General features: G+C 47.1%; 1 protein-coding gene across 6 annotated transcripts in view; it reads left to right on the top strand.

The window, feature by feature from the left end:
* HERC1 (HECT and RLD domain containing E3 ubiquitin protein ligase family member 1) overlaps positions 1 to 20,373 on the top strand; it is a 2,088,313-nt gene that overhangs the window by 1,014,785 nt on the left and 1,053,155 nt on the right. For all 6 annotated transcript variants that reach the window (XM_078685198.1, XM_078685199.1, XM_078685195.1 and 3 more), the window contains exon 42: positions 15,193 to 15,421. In XM_078685198.1, the coding sequence (XP_078541324.1) occupies positions 15,193 to 15,421 (229 nt within the window). The remainder of the gene's footprint in view (positions 1 to 15,192; positions 15,422 to 20,373) is intronic.

Genomic DNA, 20,373 nt, shown 5'->3' with positions numbered 1-20,373 from the left:
TCGACCCGAAAGAACATATCAAATCGAAGCAAAGGAGCGTACCTGCTGCGCCCCAACAGCTCGAGTCGACACATGGCCATAAACAACATGCTGAACAGTCGAAGTCGGTCGGATCGAAATCAACGCCTCCCTCAAAGCAGGTCAGTCCGTCTTCCATGCTTACGGCGCCAATAAAGTACGGACTGCCCCCAACCGCACGGCCTAAGGCGGACCAGCTCCAAAAGGGCACCGACACATCCAAATCATTGTCGGAGGCCTCACAGGCTCAGCCCATGGAGGAGGACGTTCAGTTCCAGGCGCCATCCTATGATAATCAGTTCAAACTATTCATCGACTCCGAGTCTGGAAGACTCACAATTTATAAAAGGAAAATCATTCCAGAACATCCTATGGAGTCATACAAAATTCCACTCAAAAAGAAGAGGGACTCTGCCACCTTACCTACTCTTTTTGAACCTATACAGCCTTTTGGACAGGACTGTACCTATTCTCCCACACATGCCACTGAAGATGTAGAGGAAGGGTACAATGAGGAACAGTTTAATTATCCTATTGACACGGATCAAGAGGAGTCCCAACCATGGACTGACCCTGTTGACCCTGATGAGCCACACACCGCGCCTGACACTCAGTCCTATGTGGTCAAAACATCACCTAATGAGGACACTGCTGCGTTTAACGCACTGATTGAGAGGGCAGCCCTTAACCATGATGTGGATATGCACGCTGACCCAGTAGAGGAAGACTTTCTGTTTGATACCTTCTCGACTTCAGAAAGACCAGTGAAGACGTTGCCTATGCTTAAAGGTGTGCTCAAACATGCTAGTGACATCTTTAAAGAACCAACAAAGGCAAGGGTTGTGAACCCCAGGATTGAAAAGAAGTACCGGCCTGCGCCTGTAGACCCTACGTATATCAAAGGCCAGCTCCCGTTGGACTCCTTGGTGGTGGCTAATGCTCGTAAGAGAGCGAACTCCCAGACAAGTGGACAAAGAATCCAAGATCTTGGAAGCTTCTGGCAAACGTGTAGCAGCTCAAGCGGCTAATATTTGGAGAATCTCAAATACACAGGCCCTATTAGCCAGATATGATAGGGCTCATTACGACACGTTAGAGCAGCTACTGCAACACCTGCCTGATGCTTACAAAGAGGGAGCAGAAATGCTGATACAGGAGGGGAAGCTAATCTCAAACGCATCCATTAAATGTGCGTTAGATGCAGCTGACACAGCAGCTAGGGCCATCAACACTAGTGTGATGCTCAGAAGGCATGCCTGGCTCCGCATATCTGGTTTCAAGTCAGAAATCCAAACAACTCTGCTTAATCAGCCAGTTAACCCTGACTTTCTATTTGGTCCTGATGTAGACACGACCCTAGAAACTATTAAAAAAGACACGGAAACTGCCAAGTCCATGGGAGCTCTACAGTCACAACAGTTCAGGGGCGGTTCCTTTCGTCGCTCCGGTAACAGGGGAGCTTCTAGGGGACAAGCATCGCAGCAAGCCCAATACAATAAAGGAGGCACACAAACCACCTATAACAAGAACAATACGGGTGGATACCGTGGGAACAGCACCAAAGGCAGAGGACGGGGAAATAATAATGCCAGATCCTCCACCAACAATAAACAGTGACGTCTTGTCACGGCCCCCAGACCATATAACACCGGTCGGGGGAAGACTTCAGCAGTTCCTGCCAGTCTAGGAAGGCATTACCACAGACAGGTGGGTGAGACAGCTTATACAATACGGATATTGTCTAGAACTAACCTCCACTCCACCCAACATACACCCAAGGCACCTTCCTATGTCCGCAGAGCACATGCACTTATTGCAGCAAGAAGTCATCTCCATGCTGCAAAAAGGGGCCATAGAACTCGTGCCTTTAGAACAACAGGGTACAGGGGTGTACTCTCTGTACTTCTTAATACCAAAAAAGGACGGGTCTCTCAGGCCCATTCTAGACCTCAGACCCCTGAACCAATACATCCTGTCAGAACATTTTCACATGCTCACTTTGCAGCAAGTTCTACCATTGCTCAGTCAGGGGGACTTCCTGGCAACCCTAGACCTGAAGGATGCATATTTCCACATTCCCATTCACCCCAATCACAGGAAATATCTCAGGTTCACCATAAACAACCGGCATTACCAGTTCAAGGTCCTGCCTTTCGGGGTCACAACAGCCCCCAGAGTGTTTACCAAGTGCTTAGCAACAGTAGCTGCGCACCTTCGGAGACAACACATCCATGTCTATCTTTATCTGGACGACTGGCTTATTCAAGCGAAGTCAGCCCAGCAATGTGCCAGCCACATGTCCCGCACGATTCACCTCCTACACAGTCTAGGATTTTCACTAAATTACCAGAAATCTCATCTTCAACCCGCACATCTACAACAGTACTTAGGCGCAGATATAAACACTCTGAAAGCAACAGCACAGCCAAACTCAGCAAGAGTCAACAGCATGCAAGTGCTAATTCAAAAATTCAGGCCCCAACACTCACTCCCAGCGCAAGTGTTTATGCAGCTGATAGGCATGATGGCATCCTGCATCTTTATAGTCCCACACGCGAGGCTGCACATGCGTCCGCTTCAGGAGTGCTTGGCGCGACAGTGGAACCAGGCTCAGGGACAGCTAAAAGACCTTGGGCCAGATGTAGGTAATTCATATTTACCGACTCTTAAATACCGAATTTTACCGATTCGGTATTTAAGAGTCGGTAAATATGAAGGGGAGAGATGTAGGTATTTCCAGATGTGGAAATACCGATTCGTTAAAATTAGGTATTTACCGATTCTGTAATTACAGAATCGGTATTTCCCATTGATTCCTTTGGGCTTTGAAGCCCATAGGAATCAATGGGAAATACCGATTCTGTAATTACAGAATCGGTAAATACCGATTTTAGCAAGGGTGCAGGGGGTGTCACTTTGACACCCTCTGGCACCCCAAAAATTGACATGTGCGCCATGTGGCACACAGACATGCCCTAAGGGCATGTCTGTCTGTCACATGGCATAGGTGTGCATGCACACATGTGCATGCACACCTGAATTCGGTATTTTACCACACAATAGGATTGTGTGGTAAAATACCGAATTTGTAGGGCCTTTGGGACTCTGAAGAGTCCCACCTACATCTGAGATTTCCCGATTCGGTAAGAATACCGATTCGGTATTTTACAGAATCGGTAAATTTACCGATTCGGTAAATTTACAGATTCTGTAAAAATATGCCCCTACATACCAATTCATACATACCGGTCGGTAACGGCCGAAAATACCGATTTTCGGCCGTTACCGACCGACCTACATCTGGCCCCTAGTGTTGGTGACCGGTCGTGCATACAACTCTCTGCATTGGTGGAACACACAAAACCTTTGCAGGGGACAACCGTTCCAAGAGCCTGTGCCACAGACAGTGCTGACAGCGGACGCATCTCTCCAGGGCTGGGGAGCGCATGTCCTCCATTACACAGTGCAGGGCCTATGGACGACGCAGCAGCAAAAGATGCACATCAACCTGCTGGAATTGATGGCAATCTTCATGGCAATGAAGGCGTTCAAATTGCATTTGTGCAACAAAGTCGTGCAGATCCGGACGGACAACATGACTGCAATGTATTACATCCAGAAGCAGGGAGGGACACACTCTCCACAATTGTCACACCTAGCACAGAGTATGTGGAAGTGGGCCATTCAAAGGAACATGTTCCTCATAGCGGAACACCTCCCAGGCAAGGACAACCAGATGGCGGACCTGCTCAGCAGGCACAGCCATCAAATGCACGAGTGGGAGATACATCCCTCAGTGCTACAACCGTATTTCCAGCAGTGGGGTCATCCAGAGATAGACCTATTCGCCACACAAGAAAACGCAAAATGCGAAACCTTCGCCGCCAGGTTTCCACACCCGCAGTCTCGGGGCAATGCGATATGGATGAACTGGTCAAACAGATTTGCGTACGCTTTTCCTCCAGCACCGCTCATACCGCTGGTAGCGCGCAAACTGCGGCAGCACTCCATGACACTCATCCTAGTTGCTCCAACGTGGGCAAGGCAAGCATGGTACACCACGTTCCTAGAACTTTCAGTGGTGCCCCACCAGCGACTGCGACTCACTCCCAGTCTCCTCACTCAGAGCCATGGAGACATTCAGCACCCAGATCCGCAACAGTTGAGCCTTGCAATATGGCTCCTGAGGTCATAGAGTTTGGCTACCTGAACCTGCCCCCTGAATGTATGGACATCATCAAGGAGGCTAGGCGGCCTACAACCAGGGCGTGCTATGCGGCAAAATGGAAGCGTTTTGTCATTTATTGTTCCAATAATACCATAAATACGCTAAATGCATCAACGCAAAACATCATAGGTTATTTATTGCACCTATACAGATGCAATCTGGCCTATAGTTCCATCAGGATACATTTAGCTGCAATGGCAGCTTATCTGCAGAACAGACAGCACCTTTCCCTTTTCAAAGTGCCTGCCATTAAAGCTTTTATGGAGGGACTCAAAAGGGTAATTCCTCCGAGACACCCGCCTTTGCCTGTCTGGAATCTAAACCTAGTTCTCACCAGACTAATTGGTCCCCCCTTTGAACCTCTGCACTCTTGTGAAATACAATTTCTGACATGGAAAGTGGCTTTTCTAGTAGCGATCACATCGCTAAAACGGGTTAGTGAGCTGCAAGCCCTCACTATTCAGGAGCCTTTCATTCAGATTCATGCTAATAGGGTAGTGCTGCGTACCAACCCTAAATCTATGCCTAAGGTGGTGTCACAGTTCCACATTAACCAAACAATTGAACTGCCAGTATTCTTCCCAAATCCTGATTCAGTGGCAGACAGAGCACTGCACACACTGGATGTTAAAAGAGCTCTCCTGTATTACATAGACAGGACTAAATATTTCAGGAAAACTAAGCAACTGTTTGTTGCCTTCTCTCCACAGCACAAAGGCAACCCAATTTCAAAATCAGGTATAGCCAGATGGATTGTTAAGTGCATACAGATCTGCTATCAAAAGGCTAACGCACATTAACAGTTCCCCCAAGAGCGCATTCCACACGCAAGTTAGGGGCATCCATGGCTTTCCTAGGTAACATTCCTCTAGAGGATATATGTAGAGCAGCCACATGGACCACCATACACACATTCACCAAACAATACTGCGTGGATGTACACTCCAAACAGCAAGCAGCTGTTGGTCAGGCTGTTCTCAGAACTCTCTTTCAGACTGCTGCAGCTGGCACGGGCAACCGCCGCTAAGGAGGATACTGCTATTTATTCTATGCACAGATATAAATTCAGCAGCCCACATGCCTCGAACGGAATATGCTACTTACCAGTATGCATCTGTTCTTGGCATGTAGGGCTGCTGACATTTATATCGCCCGCCCTCCTCCCCGGTGCCTGTCGCAGCTGTAGCACTCAGAATTATTCTCAGGCATGGTCATCACTTACTGTATCATACTCCATCTCTGCCACAATGGCGAAAAACAATCTGAGGATGGAGAGGATGCCCATGCGCAATGTAGTCCAGGGGAGGAGCCACCTATCTCGTGATACTTCGAAGACTCTTCCAGGACAACAATGTGCAATCATCCGGACCCAACACTAGGCGGAGATCTATGCACAGATATAAATGTCAGCAGCCCTACATGCCAAGAACAGATGCATACTGGTAAGTAGCATATTCCTAATATGTCAGCACTTTCCTTATATTTAAGTTCACCGTTATAATTGTATTGATGCTCTCTTTCTACTTTGAGGAAGAGACATATAGACTACCCTGACAATTATATTTGTAATCATTCACCAATTTTCACAAAATGTTACAGTAAATAAACTTGGATTCTATTTGCAATCCAGTGCCTCGGTTACTAACTGAGGATCAAGGAGACTTCCTCGGTCTGACAGTGTCCACACTGTAATTTTTGGGCAGTTCCCTTCATCTCACTCTACCATTGTTCCCTGGTTTACTAGAATTGTGATCATATAGCAAGCACTATATCCAGTACGTAGACTGTCATAGTTTGACAAGAATTTGTAGATGATCTAGTTCCAAAGTCATAATGTAAGCTATCAATAGAGGCAAGTTTGGCTTAGACACACAAAGATTGGTTTTGCATCTATAAAAGAATTCACTTGCAAAAAGAGTTCCAGACCTGGATTGCAGTGCAAATGTGCGTGTGTGTGCATGCGTACATGATTAAACCCAGATCTTTTGACTGGGTGTGTGTTTGATTGATTCAGATGCTCCGTCCATCACCACCCCCTTTTGTACCATGTACATGTTTAATGGCACCACAAACTCCTCTCTAACCCCCTCTGCACCCTGAAAAAGGAAAATCCACGTTATATGTTTATAAAGAGTGTGCTTAGGAACATGGAACTGTTGTAGATATCCAGGCCAACTTATGTAAACACTTATGAATATCTGAAAGTCGCAATTCTGCATCCATTTAATTTAATAGATCAGTGGATGCGCATTTGTGACATTCTGTTAGAAGAGGGGGCCCTCATTTTTTTTAAGGTAGTTTTATGTTGATGTGCCTTTAATTTGTTTTTAAAATACTTACATGCACCAATGCTGCTGTATTAAATTATTCCTTAGTGCAATGGTAGTTAATGTTTTCAAAATCTGCATTGAAGGTTTCTGCACACTACAACCGTTTTTAAGTTGCAAATATTTTTCTCTCTTCATCCCTTTTTTAAGAAGTTTTTTGTTTGGGGTACATTGTCCCTTTTCATTATAAAATCACCAATCTTGCTTCCATTCTTCTTTATACACCTGCATATAATAAAGGAGCCTTCTGGAAGCCATACACATCTCCACACCTTGTTAAATATCGCAGACAATTGCACACATGCTTTTATTGGAACGCCTGTCAGTAATGCAAGCTGAGATTCCTGCTCACTGTTTTTTTAATGCATCTGACTTGAATTCGAGAATTCTGTACTCGACCTAACTTTAATACGCTTAACCCATGAACATGGTACACAATTTTGTTTTAAACATTAGCCACCCAGTCAAGCCCAGTAAACTGTGGGTGACCATACCTCTAGCAAACAAAGTCAAATGTGTCACTATAGTATTTCTCTGAGAAACTACTAATTTGTTTCAGAGAAGATGGGGGATTTGAGGAAGTCAGTAAGAAAAATGCATCCGTTAGAAAACCCCAAAGACAGGGCATTGAAAAAATATAAAGGTACTATGGTTACATCAGGCACTGACTTGTCATTGAAGATGTTAAGAAGAAAAGTCGTGCTTTTCACAGCACGTGCAATTTACTTAGTTGCCTCTTCCAGTTGCAGACTTCATGCAAAGTAAAGCTCAAACTCCACGCACCTAGTGTTTTGCATAGCTCTTGCACAACCCATAGGCATGGCACACCTCCTCTCTAGAACAACTTATATCTTCTGTAGTGCAGCGCATACTTTACACCTCCTATGTAACAATTCCCGCATGCACAGTCCCTTCCCCTTACATGAATGATTTACAGCACTGTTGATACCTATTATACAGCTCATGTCCTGCACAGGCCACTGTAAAGATCATACCAGTGTAGCTCAGGTAATGCGTGGATCTCATGTAAGACATAGTTGATACCTTGCATTACTATTGTTCCTAGCATCTTCAGTATACTGCTCTAATCAAGCTCTGCACAGCCCACGCTTGTACAGCTTATTCCATTTTCACAGGTAGAATCCTCTGTGCGGAGTGATGCGAAGGTGGGGTTCTTATAAAAAGAGAAGATCATTATGGTGTGTGATTTACAGTGGTACTCTGCTGCTAAGTAAAGGGAAAAACCCTTTGATGGTTTTATTCAAGGGAGTAGCCAGAAAAGTAAAATACCTCCTACTTTTACCAATGCTCTGACGGCACCAAGCAAGTGAGCTAAGTGACTCGATCCTCCCTGAAACTCTTTTATCACTTCCATCCAAGCATGTATCCATTATTCTTTCATGATACATCGATCTGCTCATGTCCACTATTTCACCTTTACATTCTGTCATCCATTCATTCTTTTATTTATTCACTTCCCCATTCCATCCATCCATTGTCCATTCCATTCATTTATCCATCTGTTCACCCATCCACTATCTATGCACGCAGGACACTCGGGTAGAGTAACAGTGCGCTTTACAAGTATCCCACATTTACAGGGAGGGAGGGAGGGTCGCTGATAGGTCCTGACGTAGGGACTCTGACATAATATTGATCTGGTGATGGTGTGACCGTATGACAATTAAGCCCTGTGGAGCTTGCCGGCACAGTAATAGGTGTGCGGGCAATAGTATGCGTGTGGGAGTGCCAGAGGGGTGTAAAGGTATGGAGAGTTAGAGGGGGGAAGGGTAGAAAGGGAACAAGAGAAAAAAAGGGGGCATCTCCCTGTGGAGGTATTAGTGATAGTTATAGTGAATATTAAAGTAGTAACAGTAAGAATATTAATAATAACAATAACCTGGGCGGTACAAGCTATAACCTTGTGGAGTAGGTGGCAGAAAGTGCCAATAGTACTGAGGAGGAAGGGACATTGAGAAGAGTCAGTATATCTAGTAGTGAAAATGGGAAAGAAAAAAGAAAGGAAAAAGAAAAGGAGCGAGAAGAGTGTGCTGAAGGGCGGTGGTGAGGGTTGGGTGGATATGACGGTTTGTAGGGTCTTTAGAGAAGATTGCCTGTTCTCACTTTCATTTACCAGACTGGGTTATCAGTCAACAAATACCTTGTAATGTGCGGCTACTCACCCGTGAGAGTCTCAATGCACGGGGGGAGGTGTGGAGAGCTGCTGCTAAGATCATTTGAAGAGTCAGGTCTTGAGGTCCCTATTGCATTGGGTCGGCGATGTGGAAGGCCTGAGGTTGAGGGTTGAGGGTGTTCCAGGTCTTGGTGGTGAGGTATGAGAATGAACTTACAACGGTTCTGGTCTTGTGGATCCTAGGGACGGAGGCTAGGGCAAGTAGGGCTGAGCAGAGTTGTCTGGCGGGTACGTGGAATGAGAAGAGGTGGTTTAGGTATGCTGGTCCTTCACCATGAAGAGCTTTGTAGGTGTGTATCAGGAGCTTGAAGGTGATTCTCTTATTGACTGGGTGCCAGTGGAGTTGTTGGAGGTGGTGCATGATGTGGCTGCAGCGGGGGATGTCAAGGACCAGTCTGGCTGTAGCGTTTTGGATGTTTTGTAGCTTTTTGAGTTGTTTCTGGGTGATGTCAGCGTAGAGTCCAGTATGATACTGAGGTTGCAAGCATGGTCCGTCGCGCGTGTGGGGGCAGGGGGGGGGGGGGGGGGGGGGGGAGTCCGAGACCGGCTGGCTACCAAGAGTCGTCTCAGACAGAGGAGGCAGATCTTGTACGAGTTGAGCTTGAGGCAGATGTTATGTTATAAGTTTTGTAGTGCTCACAGCTGCCCCAGCTAAGGGGCATCCTTGCGCTGGCTGTAGCAGATATTGAAAGAGGCGACTGATAGTGGGAACACTGGACCTATATAGTTGGAAAAAGATGAGTTTTAATGGCTTTACGAAATGCAGTATGATTTTTGATGCTTCGGATAAAGACAGGAAGAAAGTTCCAAAGTTTTGCAGCGAGGACGCGGAAAGAGCGTCCTCCCGCTCGTACTTTCATCATCCGGGAGACAACAGCAAGATGCTGGGTCATGGATCGTAGTTGACGGGTGGGTATGTAGATTGAGAGAAGATTCACCAAAATATTCGGAGAGTAGAGATTCAGGATTTTGTGAGCGATGCAGAGAGACTTAAACTCAATGCATTTCGCCATCGGCAGCCAATGTAGTTTGTGGATGGCCTTGGTTGTGAGATAGGCTCAAGGAAGGCCAAGTAAGGTCCTGGCAGCCGCATTTTGTGCCGTTTGCAACGTAGGATCTTAGCCTTATTTTCCCCTAGGTAAAGTGAACTGGCGTAGCCCAGCCTCAGTATAATGGAGGCCTGGATCATGACTTGGTGGACTGTGGGATCAAAGAAGCCCAACGGTGGTTTGAGCCTGTGCAGGAGTACAAAACAGGTCCCAGCTACCATTTTAGATTGGACCTGAAAGTTAAGGGCAGCGTCGACCCATACTCCCAAGTTGTTAACCGCCTGTTTAGGGGCGGGGGAACAACCCAGAGTCGAAGGCCACCAGCGCTCTTTCCACAGCTCAGAGTCTCTTCCCACTAGCACGATCTCTTATTTGCTCGTATTTAACTGGAGGCAGTTGGCAGTCATCCACTCTGCAATGGCTGTTAGATCGCTCCTGAACTTGAGCGCTTCGTGCTTAGGTTCGTCAGATAATGCCACCACTAGCTGGGTATTGTCAGCATAAGATACCACAGTTAGTCCTCTACTCCTGGCTACTGCAGCTAATGGTTGAACGCATAGGTTGAGTAGGGTTGGGCTCAACGCTGAGCCCTGTGGAACCCCTTGTTTGATAGCGTGTGCCTGGGAGCTGAAAGGGGAGACCAACACCTGGAAGGTTCTCTCAGATACAAAAGAGGCAAACCATCCCAGGGCCGGGCCCTCAATGCCAGTCTCCTCCAGACGCTGCAACAGAATCTGACGGGATACCGTGCCAATAGCAACACTCAGATCCCATAATATCAGCGCTGACCTTTGTCCGGTATCTAATGCATCCCTCAGATGTTCGGTTACCACTAGGAGTCTCCATGCTATGACCAGGGCGAAAAGCATTCTGAGAAGGGTCAAGCAGATTGTTATTTTCTAAGAATCTTGTCAGAATTGGGTTGATCTAGGCCTCGGCGATCTTGGACACCCACAGCAGGAGAGAGATAGGGCGAAAACTCTCAGGTTTAGATGTATCCAATGTCGGTTTCTTTAATAAGGGGACCACCATGGCCCGTTTCCAGGCCCTGGCAACTACCGCAGTGGACAGGGACATATTGATCAGCTTACAGAAAGGCAAGAGAAGCTGAGGCAATGATTTAAGGAATTGCTCTGGTTTAAGAGTGTCTGCAGGAGAGCCTGATTTGACTTTCCTGCAGATCGTAAGCATCTCATCTTGAGAGATCGATGGAAAGACAGAGAGCGTCGGGTTAGCATATGACCTGAGTGCTGGGCCTGATCTGATCGCGGTATGGGAGAAGGTCCTGTAGATGTTCTCGTCCTTATTAATGAAGAAAGCGGCAATCTCTTCACTTCTTGAGGCAGCTGTCTTTCATTCAGGTGGCAACGGCCTTTATTCCGCTGTGAAAGTTGGCAGTACGTTGGTGAGGGAGAGGATCAACTGTGTCTCGTTGGCAAAGGAGACTATGTGGAGTCCCTAACTTCTGACGATGGCTACGAGGGGCCATGTAGACGTTGAAGAGAGTGGGGTTCAGGGATGAGCCCTGAGTCACCCCACTGCTGATCTCCTGAGGTTCTGAGAGGAACAGGGATAGTCGTACTCTGAGTCCGGCCGGTGAGGAGGAAGTCACGGTTGCCGGTGTCGTGGAGTCTCGTGATTAGGGTGCGGTGGGAGACGGTGTCGAAGGCGGCTTATAGGAACAGTAGAATGAGGGCTGCGGTCTGACCCCGGTCAAGGAGGCTGCGGATGTCATCGGTGGCGGCGATGAGCGTGGTCTCCATGCTGGGGTTGGCTGGGAAGTCAGATTGGGAGGTGTCCAAGACGTGGTTCACTTCTGTGAAGGTGGGCGGAGAGTTGGGAGTTGACTGACTTCTCGATGACCTTGGCTGGGAAGGGGAGGAGGGAGATGGGTCTGAAGTTCTTGAGGTCCATTGGGGCTGAGGACAGCTTCTCCAGCCGGGGGTTGATCTCCACATGTTTCCAGTCATCTGGGATGATAGCGGATCCAATGGAGCAGTTGATGGTGCAGTGAAGCTGGCGGGGCGATGGCAGCAGCTGCTCTTTTGAAGATGTGGTACAGGCAAGGATCCGACGGGGGCTCCTGAGTGGATGCTCTTTATGGTCTTGAGTGTCTCCTCTGTTGTGAGTGGGTTCCAGTAGAGCATGGTCTGTAAGGGTGTGGCGTGGTTGCATGCGGCTGTGGCGGGTGTATTGGCTTGGTCTGGGGTGTAGAAGTTGTCATAGATCCGTATGAACTTGTGGTGAAGGAAGGCACAGAGCTTGATGCGTAGGTCTTGAGAGGGAGTGACGTCTGTTGTCTCACTGTTGGGCCTGGTGAACTTGTTAACAATGGCAAGGGTTGTTTGCTGTTGGATTTATTGGGGCTGATTCAGTGTTGTAGGGCCATTTTCTTTGTGGTTGTGAGGTGGAGATGATGTGCGCTGACAGCAGATTTGAAGGTTGCGTGGGTTTCCGGGGTTTTGTTTTTCCTCCATCTCTTCTCAAGTCATCTGTAGTGATCTGTAGATGCGTCTGAACTCATGGAGGGCAGAAGTGAACCAGCTGGCTTTCTTAGAGTGTTTCTTGCCTGGTCTTTCCTTGAGTGGTTTCAGAGTGTAGGCAAAGTTGGAGATCCATCGGTGGAGGTTGCGTGCTGTGGTGTTGGCATGCGTTGACGTAGACGTTGTGCCGAGGGAGTCAGCAAGAAGTTCTTTGGCGGCCCTGGGCCAGTTGCAACGGCGGCGGTTGTGTACGGTGGGAGAGGTGAAGGGGAAGTGCATGCAGTGGTGGTCGGTCCAGAGGAGTTCTGTGATGTGGCTGTAGGTGCTAGTGGAGAAGACTTGCTTGAGCGTATGTCTTGCTGTGGGGTCGGTGCAGTGACCAGCTGCTTGAGTCCACAGTTGGCAAGGTTCTCCTATAGGGAGGCAATGTTCTGGTCTCTGGCGTTGTCCATGTGGAAGTTGAGGTCTCCGAGTAGGATGTAGTCGGACGATGCTAGAGCCTGTGGTGCAATGAGGTCTATGATGACGTCTGTGAACTGTAGTCGGGGTCTAGGGGGCCTGTAGATGAGGGTGCCACAGAGGGTGGTATTGGGGTTTATTTGGAACTGGAAGTAGAGGTATTCCATGGTTAGAGTATGTGGTTTGTCGGAGAATGTTCAGATTTCCCTGAGGAACGTGAAGTCGGGGGAGTTGGCGTCAAGGAGGTCACAGATTTCTGTGGCGTGTTTATGGAGGGATCGCGCATTAAGGAGCTAGTGTGTTGTCATGAGTGAAGGTGCAGTTGCAGAACCGGCAGGAGAAGAGTCCCGAATATTAAACATGCAAGATGTCCATGCACATTTCGGCAGAGTTAGTGAGGACCACAATAATGACCAGCAACTCTCCCATTTTTTCTCAACAGTGCTTCTAGCTAATAGACGCCACATCTAAATGCAACCATCTTCTAAATATGGCCATGTCTTTCCCCTCCAGTCATCAGTATTGGCCCTACTCATCCATCTAACTAATGCATAGTAAAAAGATTGCAGCAGCATGGTAGTTTGCAGTGTTGAGAGATCGGGTTACTACTCCTGCCCCCTCCAGCTTTCTTCCAGCTACCTCTGACCCCAGTGAATTTCTGCATACAGTCATTCTCTCCAGACAGTCACTCATTTGACGACAGATCTGCAAGACTTGCTCCACCATTTGATCTTCGAGGAATCTTGGAAAGTTTAGCGCAAAATAAAACTCCATCACTATTGGATATGTTGTACCTATAGATCGCTTTTACAATTTCAATATTTCTCCTACAAGTCATGAAACAGTTTGATCTCACACCCACTGTATCAGATGACCTCCTGTTTCTTGCCTTCTTTCAAGTTGGGAAGTGGTTCTCCTAATCAATGTCTTGATGCCCTTGTTGATCCTCAATCTTCCCACCATATGAACCTCTGCAGCGTGAATAGGAAAGCCAGTAGATGTTTGGACTTTTCACAGGCATGTCTTCTCTCTCGTTGAGAGATATTTCAAATAGTCACACTTTTCATGTACTTCACAGAGATATTTATCCATATATGTCACGTCCTTTTCTGCATCATCCATTTAAGTAAAATAAAAGTAGATATTTTCTTAATTACTATGCTCTTTACCTATTCTGTTGTATCTCCCAGGAGATTACTGTGAAGGCCAGTATAAAGGTGCTACTTGTCCAGTCCTGAAGATTTAAACATGTTTATGTCAAGAATAGCCAGAATGGAAATAGGGACAAATAATAAAATGCAACTGTGAAATAACAGCAGAATTTAATTAAGGACTAACACAAACTGAGTAGAACTGTGAAGCCAAAGGCACTTTTCCTTCTTGCACAGTGCCAGGAATAGGGGAGGAGGAGAACTCCCGGGCCATGCTGCAGTGAGCTAATACTTTTCCAGTCTTATCCATCTTCCTGAGGTGACTGAGTGAAGTGATAAGCAACATAGTCAGAGGTAAGTAGGCACAGTGGGTCAGGAACGCACAGGTGGATGGGAAACCCACAGCCCTCTCTCACCGTTGCTCTGAGTTGAAAGACTACCGGCACTATGGAGACTCTATTGGCATGTGAAAGGATGGAGACCAGCCTTAGATTACTGCACTGGGGGAGTGTATGGTTGGTTCCCTGCCTAGAAGTGTAAAGCAGTCAGGGAGCTCTGTTTTGAATCAGGAGAGCAGAATTAAGCAGCGAGAAGCAGAGATGGAAGATTCGCCGACTATCTTAATGGCACGATGTCTGGCTCCCATTCTAGCAATGGGATCAGTGGACACACTATTCTGTTACAGACTACTTGGTTACACCAACGAGGAGGGTGACCGAGATGCATGCGAGGACAAACAAGTTACTTTGAAATTAAAGGATATTTGAATGGCAGAGCCTTCCCTTTTGCAATGTGAGAATTGAAGTGATTGTTGTCCGACTGAGCACACCGGAAAGCATCTAACATACTCTTTGAGCCTTGCTAGATGAAGTTTTTGTCAATGTACCACTGGGAGATGTGAGGAGGTGCCCACTAGTTTCTGGGCAGCAAGCTGCCCATGCACCCAAGCTTACTGTCAATGTTGGAGAGACAATGGTGGTGGAGCTCTTTCACTCTGCACCTCTTAATAATGAACACCCACAAAGGAAAGAAACACAGGTGAGATTCAGAAAAAGACTGAATCTTGCTGGGAGACCAGGGAAGTGAGGAAGACATACATAATCCAAGAAAAACAGACGAGCTAGATTTAGCAGCAAGAAAGAAGACCATATACCTCTATTTGGTCACCTCCTATCACAGCATGCAGAATTGTACCCAAGGTGTAGATCTTTGTAAAATATATGTATCTGTGCAGCATTTATTCTTTGTGAAAGGTATCACAGTCCTGTGTTTGTTCTTCTCAGGTGCTAGAGGTGAAGCTGATGCTCAGAATATCACAGTGCTTGCCATGTGGATGATTGAACATCCTGGGAACGAGGATGAGGAGGAGCCACAATCAGACAGAACTTCAGATTCATTGCAGGGAGCTGTCTTAGGAACCAATGGCAAATCAAGTGATCCAAATTATTTGCAGTCTCCCGGTGAAATCCCTTCTGCTGATTCTGCTGAAGCAGAAGATGGCTTCTGTGAAAGGTACCTGTACTATTATGCACTGTATTTTCTAGAAGGGAATATTCATGACATAGATCAGTCCCCCCTCATTACATTGTTTTCTTTGTTGATAACTAGATTTCACAGTTCCCTAGAACTATTTCCCTATTGAAGCTTCTTCATTGGCTTCTCATATCAGTTACAGTTTTATTTATAGGTATGTGAATAGTCCACCACACTGCTGATTGCACAGCCCTAGGCTATTTGTCCATTAGAGCAGGTGCTCCTACTAGTATACAAGACAGACTATAGAAGTAGCAACATTAGCAGTTGCATATTGGGGCAGTTGTCGAAAGAGGTCTACCGGTACAGTCGTGCAATCTTTATTTCCCTCTGGAAAATATGGATAAAAGATAGTGATAGTGGAGAGAAAGAAGCCGTCAAGGCTTCCTTCAATAATATCAGAGCAGCTATCTCATCAGCACAGTCAGTTTGAAAGGGAGCTATGACAGAAGATACTACAGAGAACATTTATTCAGAGACTGGGTCTGTGGTGATGGATTCTCAACTAGCCTTTCAGTCAGTTACTTAAAACCTTTGGAGTCCTGGCAGACAATGATTTCATAGAGCACCTGAATGTATAAAGATGCAATGTCAGTGTTGATTGAAATCTACAGGTTTCATATCAGCGGTTCAGTAAATATAAGGTTTGGTTTTAGTGGAATATACCTCTTGGAAGAGGTGTTTTATGAGGACTTGCAAGCAATCAAATCAGATACTAAAATAACTGCAAAATTCATGCTATACCCCCTCCCCCCACCAAGGAGATCATTTGCCTTCTTTGTTTTGCAAACCTTTATTTATATTGATTAAAAGTGGGGACACAATTCCTAACAATAATAAACACCCCTCAGCAATCCACATCATTATCAAGTTGGATGGTGCCCACTTCCTCACGTTGGTCACATCAATTTGTACATATCCACATATTTATCAGAATTTCAGACTGGTATCTGGTTATTTCTTCATGAGCAAAGCATTTATAGTGGAAAGTCATCTGAGGAAAAATTGATTACCTGAATCTGTCCAACATATCAAAGGTAGGACAAACTATTTTTGCCTCACCTCTGCTTTCCAGACATCATTAACCACTGGCTCTCATTTGACTCCCATCCCCTCTGTGTATATTTACAGAAAATGACAAAATCAGGGCCTTATACAATCTGAAACCAGATATAATTTGCCTACTGGCATATTCAGAGAGGCCATTATCAGAGTCCTGATGTCAAAGAACAGCAACTGTGCTTGCATGTAGAAGGAAAATGCCACCCTGCCAGTTAATATTTCTTGTCTAACGCCACTCTCACATGTTGCCCATTCATTGTCTTACCCACTGGTACTCATTGCCTCATGCAAGCAAGCTGCAGAAGAACATAACACTGCCTGCTCAACTATACTCCCTTTTTCGTTTCTCACCCAGCTACACATCATGCATCATCATCAAATGCTGTACAACCAAAGTACATTTGTATCTGCCTAATCATATTTGTTTTCCAAATTCAAATGTACATGTACTAGATGTCACAGATGCTGTTGGTGTTGCATAGACCATTCCCATCATTGGTTTTGTTTTGTGTGGCAGCATGCAAGCCACTGCAGTGTCCAAATTCATAAGACATTGTCTAACAGTAAGGCAGAATTAGATTTTTTTAGACAGTTCCAGGTAGAACATGCTTTTGGTCCGTGTGGAGAAGAAAGAAGTTTTATCCAGCCAAGTAATTGGCTGTTTCAAATTTTTTCACCTGGAAATAGTTCAATTAAACATTACTGAATGATTCATATGGTCACAGACAAATCTTTGCATAGACGTGTTTGGTGTTGGAACCTGCCATTACCGATTTTCTTTGCCGATGTCTGATGAATGGAACACAAGAAACTGTAACCAGCTAAGGAAGCTATGGGGAAAGAGTGAAAAAGGTGAAGGTAAAGGGTCTTGCCATTTAGTGACTAGTACAACTTGTTTGGTTCCAGTAGTTCTAACCAAATGGGTTAAAACACATTTAGTGAATGAAAGAATGAAATAGCATATATAGAGGGCATCAGCTGCCTCAAAGAGGCCTCCCAGCACACCGTAAGTTAGGCTGCAACCTGGCTGAAATTAAAGAGATTGGATCTGGAAAGTTTTCAGAAGATTTTTTAAATTGAGTTGAGAGCACATGGCTGAGTGAGAGAGGTAACGCCTTTCAGAGTTTGGATGCAAGGAACGTCGGTGACGGCCGTGGGCCGATCGGCTGAGCCCTTTCAAGTTGTCACGGCTGGCGGAGGACGCAGGGACTGCAATAGTTAGGCAAGAGTTCCACCCGCCCAGGCCACGGAGGATGTGAACAGAATTGTACACTGTGCGGTACCACTTGCCATTCGGGACTACAGGGAGCAGATTGGAGCACCTGTGCTCTCCCTCATTGTCGAAGCGGCTGAGGGGACTGGAGTGGCAGCGTGTCCTGGGCTGGCCGGCCGCCAGCCAGGTCCCCCTCCATCCTCCCCACCTCCCTCCTCCCCGGACCTCTGGGCAGGAGAGTTCTCTTCCAGGGAATACTCATCAATAGTCATAAGCACTGAATAATCCCCGCCCATGTGCGGGACTCAGGAGCATGTACAAAAATACATATATGTGTATGTTTAGGTAAAGAAGTACAGAGTGCCTTCAAAATATACATATATACATGTATACATATATAAACATGCAGCCTACCAGAACACAAATAAGCTAATATGCTAAAATTACATGGGTTTCTCAATAAATGAAAATAATCTCACGTATCATTTCTGTAACAGAGAACATGCACTGCATTAGTGTTCCAACACAGCCCTTTATTTTCAGAGAAAAAGGCAAGTTATCGCAGCTAATTAGCCCATAGGCTGCATTGATGAAAAAACATCACAGTACTAAAAAAACTGGCACCATGCCTTTAAGGATTCCAAGAACCTGGACACCGTGCCTTTAAGACCTCCAGGAGCCTCCGGCTCCCATCATGCACCACAGGTGACATGTCAGTTCTTTTTTTCTCTGCTCCTTCTGTGAGGATCCTGGAGCATCGAGCTAGTCAATTTTTTAGTGTCCCAGTTAAAATTGGTGTATTTCATCTCTACACAAACGTTTTATGACTGCTGGCAGCTTTTTCAGTATTTTCTGACACTTTTGAGAACTATTTTCCTGTGAGAAATGCCTGCTTTATTTAACAAATGTCCCTCCTGTGGGAAGAAAAGGGCAAAATCAGACCCACTATCTGTCGGTATTGTGTCCTCACACAATCCAGACCAATGTTACTACGGTCAGCAATTCTCCAGAAGAACTCTTCGTGACAGGGAGAAGATAAAGCTACATCCATTGCTGGAGGGTGGAAAGGGACCTTCAAAAAGTGGCCTTGAGAGCAATCTTGCTTTCAAAGAGCCCTCCTCTCAGGAAAAACACAGGAAACGGCGTCGATCTGCTTCCCCAGCATCAAAAAGGAAGAAAATCCCTGACTGTTCACTGCCAGCGTCGAGATTGATCGGCATGCATCGGCGTCTAGGGACAGATCGCCGTTGAAGCGGCAAGAGCTCCCGCGATGAAACGTGAGTCGACGTCGAGGCATACTACTTCGGCTTGAAGTATGTTGGTCCCGAGAGACCTAAATCAACGTCAAAACCTGGGCTGACGTCGAGGAAACATCCATTGACGTGAAGACACCAGTCGATGTCTAGCTCTCCATTGCCGTCTGGAATATCTGATAGAGACTACTAGCCGCAGATTCCTTAACATAGAATTATCCCCAGGTGTGAGACTGGATCTGTAAAACTTTATGCCACAGCAACCCTGCGCGCCGGGGGGACGGCATCACGTGACTCTGCCCAGGCGTTGTCCGCGTACGTGACGTCAGCGAGGTCACATAAGTCCTACCCCGGTGCGCCTTTGTCAGTTTTTTCTTTTCCGCGTGCAATGCGGATCCGGATCGTGCTCTGGGCCTGTTCAGGCCTCTCCCTTTTGCTTATTGCTTTGTGTGTGGAAACAGTGTGTGAATGTCTTCCGGCTTTAAGACGTGCTCGATTTGTATGCACCAGATGTTGGCGATGGATCCTCACCTCATCTGCATGTGGTGTTTGGGGGAATACCCCGAATCCACTCATTGTGAGGCGTGCCAACAGATGAAACCGAAGTCCCGGCTGGAGCACCGAATGAAAAACTTCTCTCAACTCGCATGTCCAGGTCGGCGTAGTCGCCAAGCCCGGCCCCTGCGGAGGGTTTTCGGGACCGTTGCCTCCATCTTCGACATCGTCCCTCTCCTGGGTCACAAGAGCGTCGCTCACCTGTCGGTAAGTGTCGCAGTTTGTCCCCGAGGGCTGGTTCTTGGCCGTTTGGGAGCGTGGGCTCTCCGCGGGTGGTGTGGCTCCGCGTGTCATCCCCCTATCTGCAGTTTCCCGGTATGGGGGCAACTAAAGCTCATATGGAGACATGTGCGGTGGCTTTGCAGGCCTCGCTGGCTTCTTCTCTCCTTCCCCTCCTGGGATGTCAGCAGATCCCTTGCAGTGTGCAGCGTTCTCCGCGGCATTGCCGGCGGGTCCGTCTGGTTTAGAGCCAGGTTCCGTTGGGGTGTGGTGCCGTTGGGGTGCGGCCCTTTGGGGGTCCCTCCTTCAGCCACAGCGCCTCTGCTTCGCCGAAAACTCCTGCGGGAGTCCCTGTGGTGTCCCCCCAACCCCCCCCCCCCCCCCCCCCCGAGTCCCACTCAGTCCTCGGGACAGGCAGTGGCCCCATCTGAGGCCGAGGTGACGCCACTTCAGCGCCGGTGGCTGCTGGCCCTGGCGGCGCCACAGGGGCTGACGGAGAGCCCTTCTCGTTCAGTCATGGACCGAGGTTGGCGGAGGACCCCTCGTCCTTCCCTGGGTCCCTCTCGCCCCTCCACACAGGCGGCTGCCTCATCGGAGGTTGAGTTGACGCCTTTTCCGCGCCGTTCCCT

Source organism: Lissotriton helveticus, chromosome 3_2 (assembly GCF_964261635.1).
Source record: "Lissotriton helveticus chromosome 3_2, aLisHel1.1, whole genome shotgun sequence".
Lineage (NCBI taxonomy): Eukaryota > Metazoa > Chordata > Amphibia > Caudata > Salamandridae > Lissotriton > Lissotriton helveticus.
Note: the sequence above shows the minus strand (reverse complement) of the source record. Positions and strands in the feature narration are given on the sequence as shown.